Source organism: Hypomesus nipponensis, chromosome 4, assembly GCF_054491055.1.
Source record: "Hypomesus nipponensis isolate SF chromosome 4, ASM5449105v1, whole genome shotgun sequence".
Taxonomy (NCBI): domain Eukaryota; kingdom Metazoa; phylum Chordata; class Actinopteri; order Osmeriformes; family Osmeridae; genus Hypomesus; species Hypomesus nipponensis.
This window is the reverse complement of record NC_140364.1, coordinates 2574640-2592814: the sequence shown is the minus strand read 5'-3', so window position 1 is coordinate 2592814 and position 18175 is coordinate 2574640. Positions and strand designations below refer to the sequence as shown.

At 47.4% G+C, this 18175-nt stretch overlaps 1 protein-coding gene across 1 annotated transcript in view; it reads left to right on the top strand.

Annotated features, from left to right (window-relative positions):
- The window catches only part of col14a1b (collagen, type XIV, alpha 1b), a 62023-nt gene that overhangs the window by 497 nt on the left and 43351 nt on the right, over positions 1-18175 (top strand). Inside the window, exons 2-7 of the mRNA XM_084695667.1 lie at positions 582-693; positions 4489-4605; positions 8237-8377; positions 8699-8788; positions 17071-17229; positions 18005-18124. Of these exons, the coding sequence (XP_084551793.1) occupies positions 609-693; positions 4489-4605; positions 8237-8377; positions 8699-8788; positions 17071-17229; positions 18005-18124 (712 nt within the window). The 5' untranslated portion in view covers positions 582-608. The remainder of the gene's footprint in view (positions 1-581; positions 694-4488; positions 4606-8236; positions 8378-8698; positions 8789-17070; positions 17230-18004; positions 18125-18175) is intronic.

The following is an 18175-nucleotide window of genomic DNA, read 5'->3' as shown; positions in this document are numbered from 1 at the left end:
GTCCCGGTTGAGTTGCCATCAACGCTTTATAATAGCGTGATTTCATCAGCGTGGCATGTTCATCGTTTAACTGATCAAATGATAGGTCTGCCGCTTTCATGCGTGGAACGGAAAGGGATGCATCTAATCATCCTATGTTCTGTCTCGGTTTTTGTAGTAATTTGTTGGACTGTAGTCTACTGGAATGGGCAATGTTTGCAAATGGGAAGAATTCATGTAACTCAAAACATATAATTTATCATTTAGATACCTATCATTTTGAGGTTAAACTCATCTTCGGTGAATTAGGCTGAATTAGGGTGCACGTCCTTTTATTCTGTGCAAATCGCACAAGTGTCCCTCAGCAAACAGAACCAAACATTTCTTTACCATCCCCTAAATTAAATAAATGAATACAAAGTGGTGTTTTGCAAAGGTTTACAGGACAAGCCTACAGTACAGTAGAGCAATTGCTCCAGACCGTGTTATTCATGGGAGACTTGACCTCCAAATCCTTGGGGGCATATCTGTTCTTTCCTTTTTCTTTCTTTGGGGCATTCTTGTCCGTGTTTGTTCCTGACTCTGCTGTCCCATGTGCACAGGTGCAGTGATCGAAGCGAGTGTGAAGGATGCAGATGGGCAGAGTGAAGACCTGGGCCCCTGTGCTCTGTCTAGCGCTGGTGTCTCTCCTCCCCATGCCAACTCAGGGTCAAGGTAAACACCACCTCTGAGTGTCGCTTTCTCCCTTTCACCTTTCTCTCTCTAATACCTCGCTCTTTATCAGGCTTCTTTCTCTCTCTCTCTCTCTCTCTCTCTCTCTCTCTCTCTCTCTCTCTCTCTCTCCTATCTTTGCTCATTTTGATGTGCAGCTTTTGTCCATTACTTTTTTTTGGATTATTAATCATTTTTACATTTCCCTGTAACATTGTGTTATGATTAAACTTCCAACTACTTCAAAGGGCAAAGCCGCTTTCACTTACTAATGAAAAAGCAATGTTTTGTTGCTAAAAAAAACGACACCTAAGTATTTCATCAACATTTATCAAATCTTTGTAATGACATCCTACATCAAAAGGAGCCCAGTTTTCTGGCGTACTTTGTAACCTTCAGACAACAATGCTTTGTAATAGCTTAGAGCACCACACAAAGATGGTCTGCATCAATTGTATGTGGTGTCTGCAACTGTACAGTAGGAAGAATGCAAGCCACCACTGCGAAGAATCTCCTTGTTACTGTAGGGTAAATGACAGTAGGCAGTAGGAGCTCCAGACGGATGCTTGTTTGTGTGGGACACCGTTTGGCCAGTCCCCAAGTGAAGCGAGCCACAACATTCTTCTGGTGTCAGAGCGTAGTGACTGCTAGCCCGGGTTACAGCCCGCCGACTGTCTGGGACAGGGAGTGGGATGTCCGAACCATGGACTCACGCCACGGGGGCTTGGCTGGGACTCTCCCTGCTATGTGGACTGCCTTCTGAACAGGGTTGTGTTGGAGGGTGCTGCCTTACTTCCATCATTCCTTCCTTCGACTTCCTTCCTTTTCCTTTTCCTTTTCCTTTTCCTTTTCCTTTTCCTTTTCCTTTTCCTTTTCCTTTTCCTTTTCCTGCTCCCTCCCTCCCTCCCTCCCTCCCTCCCTCCCTCCCTCCCTCCCTCCCTCCCTCCCTCCCTCCCTCCCTCCCTCCCTCCCTCCCTCCCTCCCTCCCTCCCTCCCTCCCTCCCTCCCTCCCTCCCTCCCTCCCTCCCTCCCTCCCTCCCTCCCTCCCTCCCTAACTTCCTTCCTTCGCCCATCTTTCTCCTCTTCTTCCTTCCCTCAGTCCCTCCCTCCCTCTTTTTCTTCCATCCTGGTAGTAATCCCTGGTCTGGTTGGTGAAAGCTATGTCTGTGGAGGAGTTGGTCTGTCACCAACCTGGTCGTGTTTGATCAGGGATTTCCTCTAGCAAGGGAGGAAGGAGTCATTTTAGCAGTGTTTGAACAGGTTTATTTGTCTTGTATGAAACAACTTATTATTTGGGCTATTTTAAAGATCAAAATGTCAAAGTGGGCTTCCAAAGGCCTTCTAGAGATAAACACAGTGAAGGGGCCACAGGCGCCAAACAGTCACAGGACGGAAGTAAACACATATTCTGATGACATATTCCATTCTGTTGAGGATATTGAAAACAAATGACCCTCGCGGATCCTTAACCTGGAATGCTCTCATACCATGACGATGAGAGAGTGGACCCACATATCTGCTCCACTACTCGCATCTAACCCTAAAAGCCTCTTGAAATTCTCACGGACGATTTCAAATGCATTAAGCTCCCCGTGTCTAACTTGTCCTGAAAAAAATAATAAATAAAAGAAGGAGAAGAGGCTTCCCGTGAGTGCTTGCGGCACCTCTTAAGCCTCTACTGCAATCTGTTGGCTCTTTGCACAAGACAACCATAAAATAAATATGAGAACTTTTAAGCCCGTTTCCCGCGGTAAGTCTTTTGTCCTCCAGGCGGTGTTTACTCGGCAACACTTTGATTCGATTTCGGAGAGAAATTCTGGCTTTGAACAACACCTGGTGGTGCGCAGACAGGCATTGAAACAACACAAACAACAGCCATGCTAATTCTGGCCCACTCGGGATGAGGAGACTGTCCAGAGGAAAGCAGAATTTGGGGTGATTCTGCCTCTTCGGGCAGAGAGAGAGAGTGTGCGCGCAAGAGAGAGATAAGCCCGCCGAATCCCCCTCTCCTCCATCCCCACCTTTCCCAGGTTGGTGAACTCGGTACAGTATTCATCCTCCTGTTTTGAATGCGCCTCCTTCATCTTCCTCCACCCCCCCTTCCCCCCCGGCTCCAACCAATGTGCTGCTCCCCTCCATGTGCTCACCTGCAGTCTCTTTACATACCTGCCTCGGTATCGCCATGGTCCTCCCAAAGTGACCTCGGCCTTTGCTGGCCTTCGCTGCTTTTTGTACCACAGAAGAAGACGTTTTTTTCTTCTCTTCTTTGGTAGGTCAGAGCGTAGGTATCTAAAGAGAACATGAGAAGCACCCAATGGAAGGTTGACCTCCTAATAAAGACACAAACACGCTCGCAGTGTTTGTGGGACTGTCCGCAGTTAGTCTTTTTTTTTCATTGTTTAGTTCATCTCAGCGTCGTATGGGGATAGTGTTGCTACGGGTACTGGGATTTGGACATGGTCTGGTGTTCTTTGAAGAAGCTTACCCTAGAGGAACGATTGAAGTCGTTTTTCCAAACCTGGTTGAAAGATTTGGCCATTTTCACAATCCATTCAAATAATTGAATCCTAATGATGATTTGGATGGTTCTACCTGGAGTGCCACAGGGATGGGGTTAGCACTTTGGGGGATGGTGCCATGGATCCATGGATCAAGTATCTGAATGGAAAGCAGGGCTGATTTTGAGGCCAGGTTTGGAAGAAAAGGTGTGGCAGTCCTGCGCTCCTCCCCCTCCCCTTCGTAGTTGTCTCCGCGGAGACAGGAATAGACAGGCGCTATTCCAGAGCCTTTCCCTTTGTTTCCGCAATTGAAAGAAAGTCACATTCTCCTCCCGAGTGGAAAAAAAAACCTACATATATCTGAGGTCCTCAAAGCGCTGCAATGCTGGCCTCTTTGTGAGTCTCTCCATGCCCCCCTCAGCCTGGGCCAAAGCAATCCCTGAGAGATGGGGCACAGTGTGTTTGATGTTGCGATAAGTGGAACACAAAAGAAAACAACCCCAATAAGGATATGAGAACTGTCAATTCCCTGAAGTTGTGTGTCTGTGTGTGCGTGTGTTTGTGTGTCTGCATGTGTGTGTGTGTGTGTGTCTGTGTGTGAGAAACAGAGAAGTAGAGAGGAGAACGTGACTTTGCTTTTACTGTGTCTTCTGTGCAAGCTATACTTCCTTTGTATCCGTGCATCTCCAGATTTTTGGACACGATACAGTCTCCTCAGATTGTTTAAACACAGATGGACTTACCTGCTGCCTATCTGCCTATACAGACAGACTTTGGCTGGGGTTCAATCTGGCTGTTTACTGACTGAACAATCAAACATTTCCTGATTTGTTGCTTTTTCTAAAAAAGAAACAATAAATCTCTTTAAAAACTCATTACCTTATACTTCCTGCAGTACCCGCTTTTTGTCTGAAAACCTTTACATCTTTTCCCTTAATTGAACTCAACTTAAAGTGTTTTATTAAATGTAAATGTTATTTTGGTGCAACTATTTTCGATTATATTGACTAATATACTAATTTAGCAGACGCTCTTATCCAGAGCTACTTACAGTAAGTACAGGGACATTACCCCGAAGCAAGTAGGGTGAAGTGCCTTGCCCAAGGACACAACGTAATTTGGCATGGTTGGGAATCGAACTGGCAACCTTCTGATTACTAGCCCGATTTCCTAACCGCTCAGCCACCTGACTCCCTAATTAACATAACATTGTCTCATCTATCTTTCTCTGATTTTCATTGTCAATTAAATAAACTTTCCCTTAATGGTCTAAAGCTGTTATTTCTGTTTTTCTGTTTAGTATCGTCTCCAAAAAGACTTCGTTTTAAAATCCTGAGTGCGTCCAGGCTCCATGTGTCATGGAAAGAGCCGAAAGGAGACTTTGACAGCTACAAAGTTATTTATATCTCTCAACCAGGTAAGGTCCAGTAAAAGCCTGATCAAACGGCATAATATACTGAGATGTGGGCTGAAATACAATTGTATTATGATGCTTTGCATTGGACTGATTTTATTATTTTATATCTATGTGGAACAGTGTTGTGGTGGCCATGTTAATGTCAGAATAGATTTGTGAGTCTCACATAAATGTTAGTTGCACAAGGACCTTTTAAAAAACATTTTCCCTGCCAAGTTTTTCAACCAATCGGCACTGTATTTTAATGTGACACTGTACAATGCTCTGGAATAGATTCTGAGGCAACATGTAAAGGATAATTTACAGTGAGCCTGCAAAACAAACCCAGAGAAGGTGCAGGATGCAGTCTTGAATCCCCCTAAGGGGGTTTTATTTTGCAATAATAACCATCTGACAGCACATTATCCTCCCTTATTACCCAGCTACTTACTAAAAAAATCTATAATTTGACAAAGACTTTTGATATTATTTCTGAAAATGATTGCATTTCTAAATGGTCCGGTAGTGTCCATAGCAGTGGCCAAAAAGTGTAATAATTGTGTTTGCCATGGATAATACATAATAACTGGGCACAGTAACCATACTCATGGCGGAGGAACAGATGGTAAAAAAAAACATCTCTCATTTTTCTGCTGGATTGGTTAGTGACAGTTCAAAGCAGACAAAAACTGAAGGGGAGAGTGGAAGATATGCAGCATATGGCCCGGGCTGGAATCGAACCCGGACCATTGCAGTAAGTCTTCAGCTGATGAACTTGCTCTGCCCCGTAAGCCACGGGGGTGTTGTATAACCACAGACCGTCTCTTGGCGCACTAACCAATCAAATCCTGTTAGAGCCGTGCCTTGTGGTTCTAGATTCTTCTGCTGTACTACACACACTATCCGTATGTGGCTTATGGATAAAAGTGTCTGAGGAATGGGTCAAATCTAAATGCATAGAGGTGATGGCCATTACATTTTCTAAGCAGTTGCCTAGAGGGATGGAGGAAGGGATGGAGGCGAAGGGATGAAGGAGGATGGGGGTTAAAGGGAGAGTGGGATTTTTGTTGCAACTCCTGAAGTAAGAGGTTTGTCAACACTGTGGCCTCATTTGCAGGGGGGGCACTTTAGTAGCTCTGTCCATTTGTCTTCCTCCTCTGGGGTACCTGCAGAGGACTACAGTGGTCTGCCTGTCAGAGTTTTTACCTCCTCAAGTACGACGTTCATCAACACTTGGCCCCATTTGCGGGTCTGTCCTTGTCAGGGGTTTTATACTTATGAACGCCTAACACGAGGGAAGAAGGGAAGAAATAGATGGCTAGAGGGAGGAAAGTAAGGAGGGAAAGAGAGAGGGAGGACGGAGGGAGGGAGATTGTGACGTGTCCAAGCAGCTTCCTCTGTGACATACAGCCCCCGGGGGGCTGTCCCCGATGGAGGGGGAGAGGGAGGGAGGGAGAGAGTGGGGGGGAGAGGGGAGAGGGAGGGAGGGAGAGAGTGGGGGGAGAGGGAGGGAGGGAGAGAGTGGGGGAGAGGGGAGAGGGAGGGAGGGAGAGAGTGGGGGGAGAGGGGAGATGGAGAGAGTGGGGGGGAGAGGGGAGAGAGGGGAGAGGGAGGGAGAGGGAGAGAGTGGGGGGAGAGGGGAGAGAGGGGAGAGGGAGGGAGGGAGAGAGTGGGGGGAGAGGGGAGAGAGGGGAGAGGGAGGGAGAGGGAGAGAGTGGGGGGGAGAGGGGAGAGAGGGGAGAGGGAGGGAGGGAGAGAGTGGGGGGGAGAGGGAGAGAGGGGAGAGGGAGGGAGGGAGAGAGTGGGGGGGAGAGGGGAGAGGGAGGGAGGGAGAGAGTGGGGGGGAGAGGGAGAGGGAGGGAGAGAGTGGGGGGGAGAGGGAGAGAGGGGAGAGGGAGGGAGGGAGAGAGTGGGGGGGAGAGGGGAGAGAGGGGGGAGGCAGGGAGAGAGTGGGGGGAGAGGGAGAGAGGGGAGATGGAGGAAGCTAGAGAGTGGGGGGAGAGGGAGTGAGGGGAGAGGCAGGGAGGGAGAGAGATGGGGGGAAGGAGGGAGGGAGAGGGGAGGGAGGGAGGGAGAGAGATGGGGGGAAGGAGGGAGGGAGAGGGGAAGGGAGTAAGAGAGAGATAGAGAGGGGGAGAGACGGGTGGAGGGAGAGGGGAAGGGAGTAAGAGAGAGATAGAGAGGGGGAGAGACGGGTGGAGCGAGAGGGAGTCAGCGAGGGAGAGAGGGGGGAGGGAGGGAGTGAATGAGAGGAGGAAAGGAAGCTTACCCCGATTGAGAGGAAGAAAGGGAAGGAGGGAAGAAAGAAGGCCGGCAGAGAGGCAGCCCTAATAGAGGGAGGTGAAGGTAGACAGTGAAGAACAGAGGGAGGAAGCCAGAATATATATATAGGAGGGAGAGAGGGGGGAGGGAGAGAGAGAGGGGGAGAGAGAGAGAGAGAGAGAGAGAGAGAGAGAGAGAGGGTGATAGAAGAAGGATAAAATCACCCCATGAAGGGGCACTACTGAGCATGTCATGATGTGGGTTCTGAATGTCAAAAATAACTATCATTCCTATTATTCCGATGGTCAGTTGGAGCTTGCATTGAAATGCAATACCCACATCATGGGTCTTGTCTCAGCTGTTTGGATTGTAACTCTTTTTCTCAGGATTGCTAGCATTCTTTCAGGAATTTGGAATTGGGGGCCAAGCAGCAAAGTTTCTACCTTTTCTTCTTCTTATAATTATTATTATTCTCAGTGACAGTTTGTTCGGATTCTGTTGTGTGCTCTGTTGAGTGCAGCTTCTGCCAAGACTGGGCAACAGTATCACACTTGGTTGTTTTTTGCTGTGTGTGTTTACAATGCTGTGTGCATTTGTGAGAGTGCGTGTGGGAGTGTGTGTGTGCTAGATGTTTGTGTGTGCGTGCGTGAATGTGAGAGAGACTGTTCGTGTATATGTGTGTGTGTGTGTGAGAGAGAGAGAGAGAGAGAGAGAGAGAGAGAGAGAGAGAGAGAGAGAGAGACTGTGTGTGTGTGTGAGAGAAAGACTGTTTTTGTGTGTGTGTGAGAGAGAGACCTTGTGTGTGTGAATTAGCTGAATGTCCTGTGGGCACTGCGTCCAGGAATGCAGGTATGTTGGAACATGGAGACCTCTTCTCTTGTCCCCTGCAGCGTCCGCCATCTCTGATCTGCTGTGCACACACAAGCTTGCACACACACACACACACACGCACGCACACACGCACACAAACTTGCGCACACACAAGCGTGTTCTCTATTGGATAGGTGAAACTTCAGAGGCCTCGGTTGGTAAAAGAATAAGTGATTCCGCGTGAAGGAAATAAACAAACATTAGCATTTGACCTTAAGTGGGCTGCAAAAACATTTGGATGTTTTATCTCCAGGAGCACACCTCAATGCGTTCGTTCAATGAGAAAACTGCAACACTGAGTAGTGCCATCAAACCTTCACCGTAGGTGAACTAACTTACTAAAGTGAGATGAATCAAACTCACCCCAAAACTTTAAACCATTCATTATTTAAGTAAAATAGTTTTAACTATTGATCAAGGTATTATATTGCCGGGTTCTGTCAGATAGTACACCGAATTAACTACAAAGTCCCCTTATTTGAAGCGAGGTGTAATTGTTTGCTGTCTCTGCTCGCCACAGGTGCAAAAGAACGGGAAGTCCAGGTGTCTAAGGAGGGGAAAATGGTGGTAGAAGACTACGACCCTTCAAAAGAATACCACTTCAAGATTTCTGCCCTCAGTGGAGCTCAGGAGAGTAGGCCCATCGAAGCCAAATACCCAGGTGAGAGTCTGTAGAGATATCTGGCTGAAACAGTACGTGTGTTTGCATAGTGATAAAGAGTACCGTGTTTTTGCTCCGTGACAGCCTCTTCTGGTGCTCTCGCTAGGCGTCTGCTCTCCTCTGTTCTGCTCTGCTCTGTTATACCATGGTCTTCTATACTCTTATCTACTCAACTCTACTCGCTTCTACTCTGCTGTGCTTCATTAGGCTCTGCTCTACTTAGCTCTACTCTGCTGCTTTGCCACACTTGAATTTCCTCTGCTCTGCTTGAACGGGCATCACTACCAGTGTGTTGATGGGTGTCTGTGCCCTGTTCCGCAGCCCAGCGCTCAGACCCAGACTCAGACAGCGTCCAGCCCCAGGGGCTGAAGGACCCCAGTGTCACGGAGGAGGACAACGAGATCGCTCAAGGTAAGACAGACCATGTGGTCCGGCTCCCACGCAGTTGGTCACCCATCTGGAGATCTGGACCACCTGTACCCTGGTTCACCTGTACCCTGGTTCACCTGTACCCTGGTTCACCTGTACCCTGGACCACCTGTACCCTGGTTCACCTGTACCCTGGTTTACCTGTACCCTGGTTCAGTCTCCCCTGGCTGGACCGTACTGTAGCAAGCCCAGCATAAACATGAAGAGGCAATAAATCTTCAGACAATCAATCCAAGATTTGAGGATTCCAACAGAAGGGTGATTAGATGGTGTAGAAGATTTGAATAAATGCACAGGTTAGCAGAAGCTAAAGTGGACCTCAGAAGGATAAGACGAGAAAAGGTAAAAGGACAGATTGAGACGAGAGGAGGAGAGGATGGAAGAGGAAAGAAGATAAAGATAGTCAACACAATCCTGAGAGACACGGATGCAGCTGGTTGAAGATGCAGACTGGAGTTCAAACTGAGACATCAATTCAACTTGAAACTGTCATGGCGTGACTTGGCGTTCAACGCTCCCTGCCTGGAGTGAAGCTGTATCATTTGTAAAATCCGACTAATCTATTATCACAGAGCACTCTGGGATGACATGTTTGGCTAGCTATTCACCCACGATGGTTATCCAGCACGTCAACTCAGATCACATACTTCCCTTTACGGCAGTCTGTGCGGCTGTTTGTCAAAAACTAGCGACAAATCACTTCTGGAGACAGGTAAGATAGGTGGGTTAGAGACTAACAGTGAGATCGACCTGAGACGTCTCAAGAACAATGAGTTAAGGGGCCTAAAACTTAAAGGCTCAGTTTCCCATTCATGGATTAAGCCTAGTCTTAGACAAAAACGTTTGTCAATTGAGATCTTCATCAAATTTTCATCAAATCCGTTTAGCACTAACATTTATTCATGTCAGGGAAACTGGCAGAAAGAGTTGCAAATAGGGGTTTAAAATGCACCTAGCATGTTTGAGTAGCATCATGGTTCTTTATAAACATGCAGATTTTGTTCAATGGGGGAAATGGGTAATAAAATTGAACAAACATACGGAATTGTTGAAACCAAATGGTATTTTTGTCAGAGCCATCCAACTCTACCAGTGGAGCCTTGCCTGTGTAGAATGAAGTAAACGATCAAACAGGCTAACATTTGCAAACGCTGCGACCACGAATGCACATGTATCCACAAAGTTTAGTGGACTGACCAACCAACCGGCCAACAAAGCATGGCAGAGTTGCTGGTCGCTGCTGAAACCACTAGGGAATCAAGTGGTGAGATTAGATGTTTAGATGGAAAAAACCAAGAGAAGAGGGGAAGACAAATGCAGAGGTCGACAGCAGTGAGAAGTTCTCCCAGAATTACTCTTAACATTATGATGCAAACATTCTCAAACAGACACATCTCTTTCAGGGAAAAATATATACGTGGAGATGAAGAGAAGAGCAGTGGCTGCTGTGCTTGTTTGTTCTTCAAAACTAAATTATACATCTGAACTGAAAAAAGCATACAGGAAAAGGCCAACCACAGCATACTGTATTTTGTCATGATTATTATTTACTTTATTATGACTACGGATGGCAGTAAAAAGCAATGTTGATAGCAAGCTTTTCAAAAATTGTAGTTCCCAATTAACCATATTTTTTGTTTTTGTTTTTGTTGCTGACCTTTTGGTCTAGTGGTAGGGTGTACCGGTGACCCAGGGTTTGATGTCCCCGAGCAGTCAGCTATGGAACACCCGCTCACCTGTACAACCCAGACCTAATCACAACTGACAGGTGTATGAATTCCACATGAATCACCCATGGGTGTACAGAATTCAAACCTTCTTAACAACCTTTTTTTATGAAGCAACAGCAGTGGAGTTCAAACATCTTTCATGTTGAATCTTCAGACAAGTCCTGAGGATCTGTACATGCCTCCCTAGAGACCATATCTGAAACAGAAGAAGACTGACATGTTTCTGATGCGAGAAACTTCTGCAGCATGGGCAGCTATTTCTAGACTCATTTGTTTTTTTAAACTGGGGGATGGAAAGAAAAAGTTTTGGAGCAAGAAAACAGGCCATTAGTGGGTTGAGTTGGAAGGTGTAGGACTGTCAAAGATAGTAACAATGTTTATGGGAGTCCTGTGGTGCGTCCTATGTTGTCCTGGTCCTGCAGGCTCCTGGCGAACAGAGCTATCATTTGGCCGAGGTGTTAAAAAAAGTCCTTTGTCCCGTTGAAGGGGGGCCGGCTTGAAGCGTGGCTGTAAAGAGTCTGTGTGATGCATGGTACTTTGAGATGAATGGATCACCTGCAGTCTCTCAAAAAATTCTGGAGCTGCCTTTGGGTGGAAGTGTGTGTGTGTGTGTGTGTGTGTGGGGGGGGGGGGGGCAGGGCTAGCGGAGATGAAAATGATGCTGTTTTTTACTCTCTCATTCTCTTTCATTGCACCCTGCTCTTAGTTCTTTCTATTTCTCTTGAGGTTTCTTTTTTTGTGCCCCACCTTGTTCTCCTTCCCTCGCTTTCCTCCATTTTTGTCAACCCTCTGCGTTCCCTTTCTCTGCCATGTCGGCTCTGACTTACTTCACTCTCACCGTCTCTCATTTTATACAAACAATCGACACTGTGCCGTGCCCACACTTGCAGAATACCATAGCCATGTTATCACATGAGACTGTTTCACTCCTCTTCAAAGTAACCCTGTCAGCCTGCCTGCCTGCCTCTCTCTCTCTCTCTCTCTCTCTCTCTCTTTCTTTTCTTTGTCTGTCTGTCTGTCTGTCTGCATGCATGCCTTCCTGTTTGCCTACCTGTCTGCCAGCCTACCCAGGTGTACCAAGGTTTACCCAGGAGTGCCCCACCCGCTCTAAGCTGGCTCCCAATGAAGAGATCCGTTCCCAGGCTGGTATTTACACTCTCACCTGGGCACACTCGCCCTGTGTTTCCGACACTGCTGTCAGAGGTGACACACCGGTGATTATAGGATGGTGACTCGTGCATCGCTATGGCAGCGCTTACTGTATGCTGTGATGGAACAGGAAGGAGGAGGGGGGCAGTAATTGAAGTGCCTTGCAGGTTTGTTTGATTTATACATTTAACCAGGGATGGTGTCAAACTGAAAATGCCAACGATTGCTTCATAGAGAATAGAAGTCGGCCTCTTCAACAAATAAAAAGTTAGGGGTGAATTTTTGATTTGTTCAAACCTGGTAATTCTCAAGTTTTGGTTGGGTAAACCACCTGCAGCTGTTATGGAATATAACACCCAAGGTTAGCATAGCAGCATTATCTTAGCATTTCACCCTGTGTAGCTGTTAACACCAAAAGCTATTGCAGTATCATTAGCTTAGCCTTTCACTCCATCGGGGTCAAGAAGAATGCCATGTTTCCTCAGTCTCTTGCAGGTGTTGTGGCGAGGTGAACTGTGAGCTGTTGTGGTCGTTGAACATGAGCTGCCTCAGGCATTAGCTTAGCATCATTAGCTCAGCACCTTCTAGTGGGTCAAGGAGGATGCTATGTTCCTTCAGTGTCTCTTAAATGGCAGGTGTTAGCCAGGGGGGGCAAGAAGAACTGGGCGTGAAGCACTAGCATTACTGCAGAGGACACAGCCCACTTATTTAGCGTTGATTACACTGTCATTTGTTCGCACTGAGGTAATTGGACCGTATCCGGTGAGGAGCCGGATAATGAAATCACAGTTTGCTCCTCACTCAATCCCATCAGGGAAGCTCTACAGTGTGTGTTTGTGTTTGTGTGTGAGTGTGTATGTGTGAATGTGTGTGTGGTCTCTGTTCGGAGGCCTACAGCCCCGCAGGGGAAACCCAGGTGATATTTTCAACCCAACAGACTGAGAACATTAGTGTACTTCAGGAGCCTGCAGGCTCGGTACTACGTAAAAGGCACGGGGGGAGACAGTGCTGCCAAGTGAAGGGTCGTTAACAGCAGAGGGGATTCATGGTGGGACAGGACTGTGATGTACAGGGTGTGTTATTATTCAAAACAATGTCGGTGCCTCAAGTTCGGCTTGTGCTAAGTCTTCCTTGTTTCAGGGGTACTTTGAGAAGGAGCACAAACAACCCATGGACAGGAACTAGTGTATAAAGATAATGCCCATTGAACATGGTCCACTTGTGTTTGAGTGATCTGAACCGTACAGTATTTTTGGTAGAAAAAGTAAGCACGGAAGGAATACCACAAGGGAGGAATGGTCTGGAAGAGGAGGGAAGTGGAGGGTTTGCTTGTCCCCTGTGTGACAGAAACCAGGTAGACAACCTGAGGTACAATAGTGTTGCTATCTCTGTAGCCTTGGACACTTGTCACTTCCAGAGTCTGGCGCTGTTTGAAAGAGCTTTCTCGGTTTTCCCTGTCCTCCTGTATTTCCTTGTTTTAACGTTTATTATTACATTAAGAAGAGTAGTGAACACAAACCCATAACACACAGTAACTTTGACATAAGTATGAAACTTGACTCTACATTTGTACCCCCACAGGAGCATGTGTTATGAATGACGTAATTAACCTCATGCGTGAGGTGTCGTAACACCAGATGCTTCCAGGTCTTTTAGCAGTTGTGATCCTGTTCACGTGGTGTTCTAGCTCTGCACACAGTCTAGTCTTCAGTCTCATCCAGAATTTGAGAGTCAAGTCAGAGTCAAGTCAGAATGAATAAACCGCCCACTCAATGCTGACTCGCTCCCAGCACAGTACTGTAAATCACGATGAACGATCACCAGCTCAAGCCACAGCAGTCGGGGCAAGAGGGAATGTTGATTCAGGGAAATTGAAAGTGAGAGAAGTGAGTACAGGGGAGCTTGGCAGGAGCCTCTGGCTTTACTCTGCAGAAACATGGAGGCAAAACACGACCAGGCTCAGATTGTGACCGGGGTGGAATTCGAAGTCTGGTTCCCTTGGTTAGCCGTCTAGTCTCCTCCAACAGCCTGCCATGGTCTTCAGAAGAAATGGCCTTTGTGGTGTGTGTGTGTATCTCTGTGCGGGTGTGGGGGGAGAGGGATGTGCTATGAATTTGTATATGTGTGTGTGGGGGCGGGGGGGGCGAGTGATTTCATGAAAGTATGAGTCTGTGCAAAGTAAGTGGGCATACTTGTTCCCCTTCTTGGCAGTGTCGGTTTATACAGGGTTCTTGTCACATCACCAGTCTCTCTGTGTCATAATTGTTTTCTTTCTCCGGCAACACGGGCATGTGAATACTAACATAAAGCCTGTAGACGATAGTAATTTCCCACAGGTTTGTCATTTAACAACTGAACACTGTCACATTGTCTGCCACGTGTTTGTTCTCCACCGGATGGTACTGACAGATAAAGACAGGATCCTGACACACGGTCACACACACACACACACACACACACATATACAGGAGGATTCTTGTTCACTGACAGCGTAAAAGTCTCTCCATACTGTATACTACAGCTACAGTATTATACACACAGTGAACAAAGGTGCTCCAGTATGTGTGTTTTCATCCAGAAGATCTTTATGTCAGAAAGACAAATGGCCTCAGCCATTTCTGTAAAGGATGGGGGGGGAACACTCCAAAAGGATGAGGTGTCGTAGACACTCTGAAAAGCTTCCAGAAAATCACCCTCGTTATAACTGTAACAGGCTGTTTGGAATCCTGAAAGGTTCTTTTTGCTCAATTCGCAACCAAACGAACACGATCGTTCTGGACCTTGAACTCGTTTGAGTCAGAGGGTTCTTCTGCACATGTTTCCATGAGCAGGTTCTCTTTAGCTAGTCTGTACTGTCTGTTGTGAAATATGCCGTTGGGTGCAGCTAACGACCAGCCCACGGCCTCGTTATCTCTGCCCTGCACCTGCTTGATGAGGGAAGGATGGATGCCACAGGTACCCATAGCGACCACAATCAGATGTCTGACCAGCGCCTCAGCTACAGATGGCTTTCACTGTTCTTTTTCGCAACCTTACACCGCTGGTAGGGTGAGGAGAATAGTACTGTGTGTGTGTGTGTGTGTGTGCATTCTCTAAGCCATTGTCAATCTATAGAATGGTCCTGTCACATCACCCCATCACCCTTCCTTCACTGTAACAATTGTTGATTTACACACACGCCACCACCACACACAGACACACACGCGCACACACGCTTCTGTTGCATTCGTCCTATCTCCTCTGTCCACACAGTGAGCCATCATGTTCCACACAGCGACACGAGACAGAGACAGCAGCCTGGAGGATATGGATCGTACTTGACATTCTGGCTGGCTGCAGCTGGATTGTCTGGCTGGCTGTGTGTGGTGGCCCTCGCTTTGTGGTTCCAGTCATTCCAATAATGTTGATATTATCACGATATTATCATGTCCTCCGTTGGATTGGGTCTACTGTGTCTCTGTGAGGTTGTTATCTAGTAGACCTGATCTGACGGTGGTCGCTATGGGTACCTATGGTAGGTACTGTAGGTAGAGGTACTTAATTGGTCCCCAAGGGGAAATTGCAGCAGGCAGTTATTTATTATAAAAAAAGTTAGTTTGTTGATATTAAATGTGCGCTGTGGTGGCTGGCTGGTTGGGATGCTGGCGTGACTGCTGTTCCACTGCATGTTCCTCAGCATGTTCCACAGTATGTTCCTCAGCATGTTCCACAGCATGTTCCAGAGCATGTTCCACAGCATGTTCCTCAGCATGTTCCTTACTACACGCGTGTGCTGTGTGAGATGGCTGACAGCTGACAGCCAACATTTAGAAACTGGGTTTCTCTCACTCAAAGTCCTCCACAACAGAGATCGTTCCCGCTAGAGTTTGGACCAAGAGGAACGAATGTTTTGAACAGTTCTTGTGGAGTACTGGCCAGGCAAGCGAGGATAATTGGGTTCCCTGGATTTCCAATGCCAACTTAATAAACACACAATTCCCCAACTCCCATGGCCAAGCCTGCCATTAGTTATTGGCTTAGCCTTCAGGATCATCCTTTGTATTGGCACATTGCCGTGTACACCTTGAGCAGGTGGACGTCAAACACTTGTGCGGCACTTGATTTATCCCACTCGGTACATTTACACCACAGGACCCATACAGCAAGCGCCAGCTCGGAGGGCGAACCAAGCAGCCCTCAGGAGCCGTGCAGCATTTGGATGTGTGTGCTGGTAGCCAGGGACACGGGCGGTCGGTTGAAGGGCTTTTTCTGGGCCGGTCTGGCAGCTGGAATTCCAACACTGCACGGACTTGTAGGAAGTAATAGAGCAGTATGTTTCTGTCCATGACAAATGAAATGAATGTGAGGAGAAATGCCATTCCTCGTTCCCCTTGGTTCAGTAACGTGTCGTAGCCTGACACAGTTTCTCTCTCTCTCTCTCTCGGCATCCCAGGGAACGCAGGAGTCAGGTCAAACCCCTGAGGTCTACAGTACAGCTCCTGTTACTGGATTTAGGGTCCACATACAGGGAGATCCTCAGTCCTAACCACTGACATATCCGAACCGTGCACTTCTGGTCCCTGATTATCTGTAGCATTGGATTTATTTGGATTTTTTGGCGCCGGCTGAATGAATACAAATCCAACATTACAAATATCCCACTTTCAGTGTGTGGTCTCATCCATCTTTTCTGTTTTTGATTCCAATGTGGAGTAGATCAGCGTGTCGGCAGAGCAGTTGAACTCTAACGGTGTGTGTCTCTTGCTCCCCAGGGTTAGGGCCGACGGGCCCCAGAGAGGGGTGGTGAGTTGACTGTTCTCTCTCTACCAGGGGAACAGGAAACAGTCGCGCCGTATCCCAGCGGCTCCGACGAGCCCCGCTCCAGAGCCGCGCGCTGGGAGGATGACTGCGTCCTGTGGCGCTCTCTGAACTAGCTCTTGTAGTCTTTCCGTCGTCATTTCGTCCCCAGAGCGTCAAAGCTGAGAGCTCGACTTTGTGAATAAACAGCTACCTCATTATCGCACGGTGTCTTTCCTTATTTTAATAGGTCGATCGAGGGGAGGAATCACTTTGGGAATTGTGTAGTTGTGAAGTAAAAAAATAAATAATTATTATTAAGAGCTGACACACCATGTGTGTTGGACCTGAGCTGCACATCAAACTGGGAGGTGTAGATGTTATAGTGATGTGGTGTTAAGGTTGTTTTCAATGATGGGTATTTTCCTGCTCGACTTTCTGTTGTCATATGGACTTCTTTGACATTTTTATGTGTGTCTGTGTTTGCGTGTGTGTACGCGTATGTCTGTGTTGTTCTACATGTGTATGTATGTATGGGTGTGTCTGTCTGTCGTTGCCTGTGTGTGTCTGTTGCGCGTGCTTGTGTCGCGTGTGTGTGTGTCCCCTCAGCGGTGGACCTGTTCATGTGTAAGACGCCGGCCATCGCCGACATCGTCATCCTGGTGGACGGCTCTTGGAGCATCGGACGCATCAACTTCCGCCTGGTCCGCAGCTTCCTGGAGCAGCTGGTCAGCGCCTTCAGCGTGGAGTTCGACAAGACCCGCATCGGTGGGTCAGCGCTGAACACGCACGCACACCAAACACACACCAAAACACGTGCTTCGGACTGACCACTAACTTGAGCTAATGTGACAAGACCCGCATCGCTGACACAGCAGTACAGACACATGCCATAGGCTGTGGTCACAGGGGCAGGCCTCCGCCTTCTTTCAATTGGTCAATCAGTTGGAAGCGGCCCGTCTGCCGAAAAGGTAATCTCCTTATCAAGTTGTTTGTGCGGAGCCCAGACATTTAAAATAGTTCAACTTTAGTTAACCCTTTTTCTGAAATAAATAAGTATAAAGTCACAACGAAGAGAATACAGAACATTCAGCCAAGTAATAGTGTTTTTACATCAGGCATTACATAGCAAGTGCAACATTCAACAGAATACTGTCATGGACCATGGTGTACCCTGAGCCACTGTCACTTGAGACTGCAGACACAGTCCAGTATGGTTCCATGAACATCAAGTTAGTAGATAATAGAGGATGTATTTGTGTTGAGAGTGAAGTCAATGCGGTCCTACATAAACGTGCCTGCCTCTATCTCATTGGATGAACTTTGATTTGGAACTGGTTGTGACAGAATTGCTCTTGTGGTTCTCATACTGGAGTGTTTCTCCTGTTCGTGTTCTCATACTGGAGTGTTTCTCCTGTTCATGTTCTCATACTGGAGTGTTTCTCCTGTTCGTGTTCTCATACTGGAGTGTTTCTCCTGTTCGTGTTCTCATACTGGAGTGTTTCTCCTGTTTGTGTTCTCATACTGGTGGTTGTTACGGCAGGGCTGGCCCAGTACAGTGGAGACCCCAGGATAGAGTGGCACCTGAACGCCTTCACCACTAAAGATGCCGTCATCGACGCCGTGAAGAACCTGCCTTACAAGGGAGGGAACACCCTCACAGGTACCTTCGCATTCCGCTGGCACACACATGTCACACACACGTCACACACAC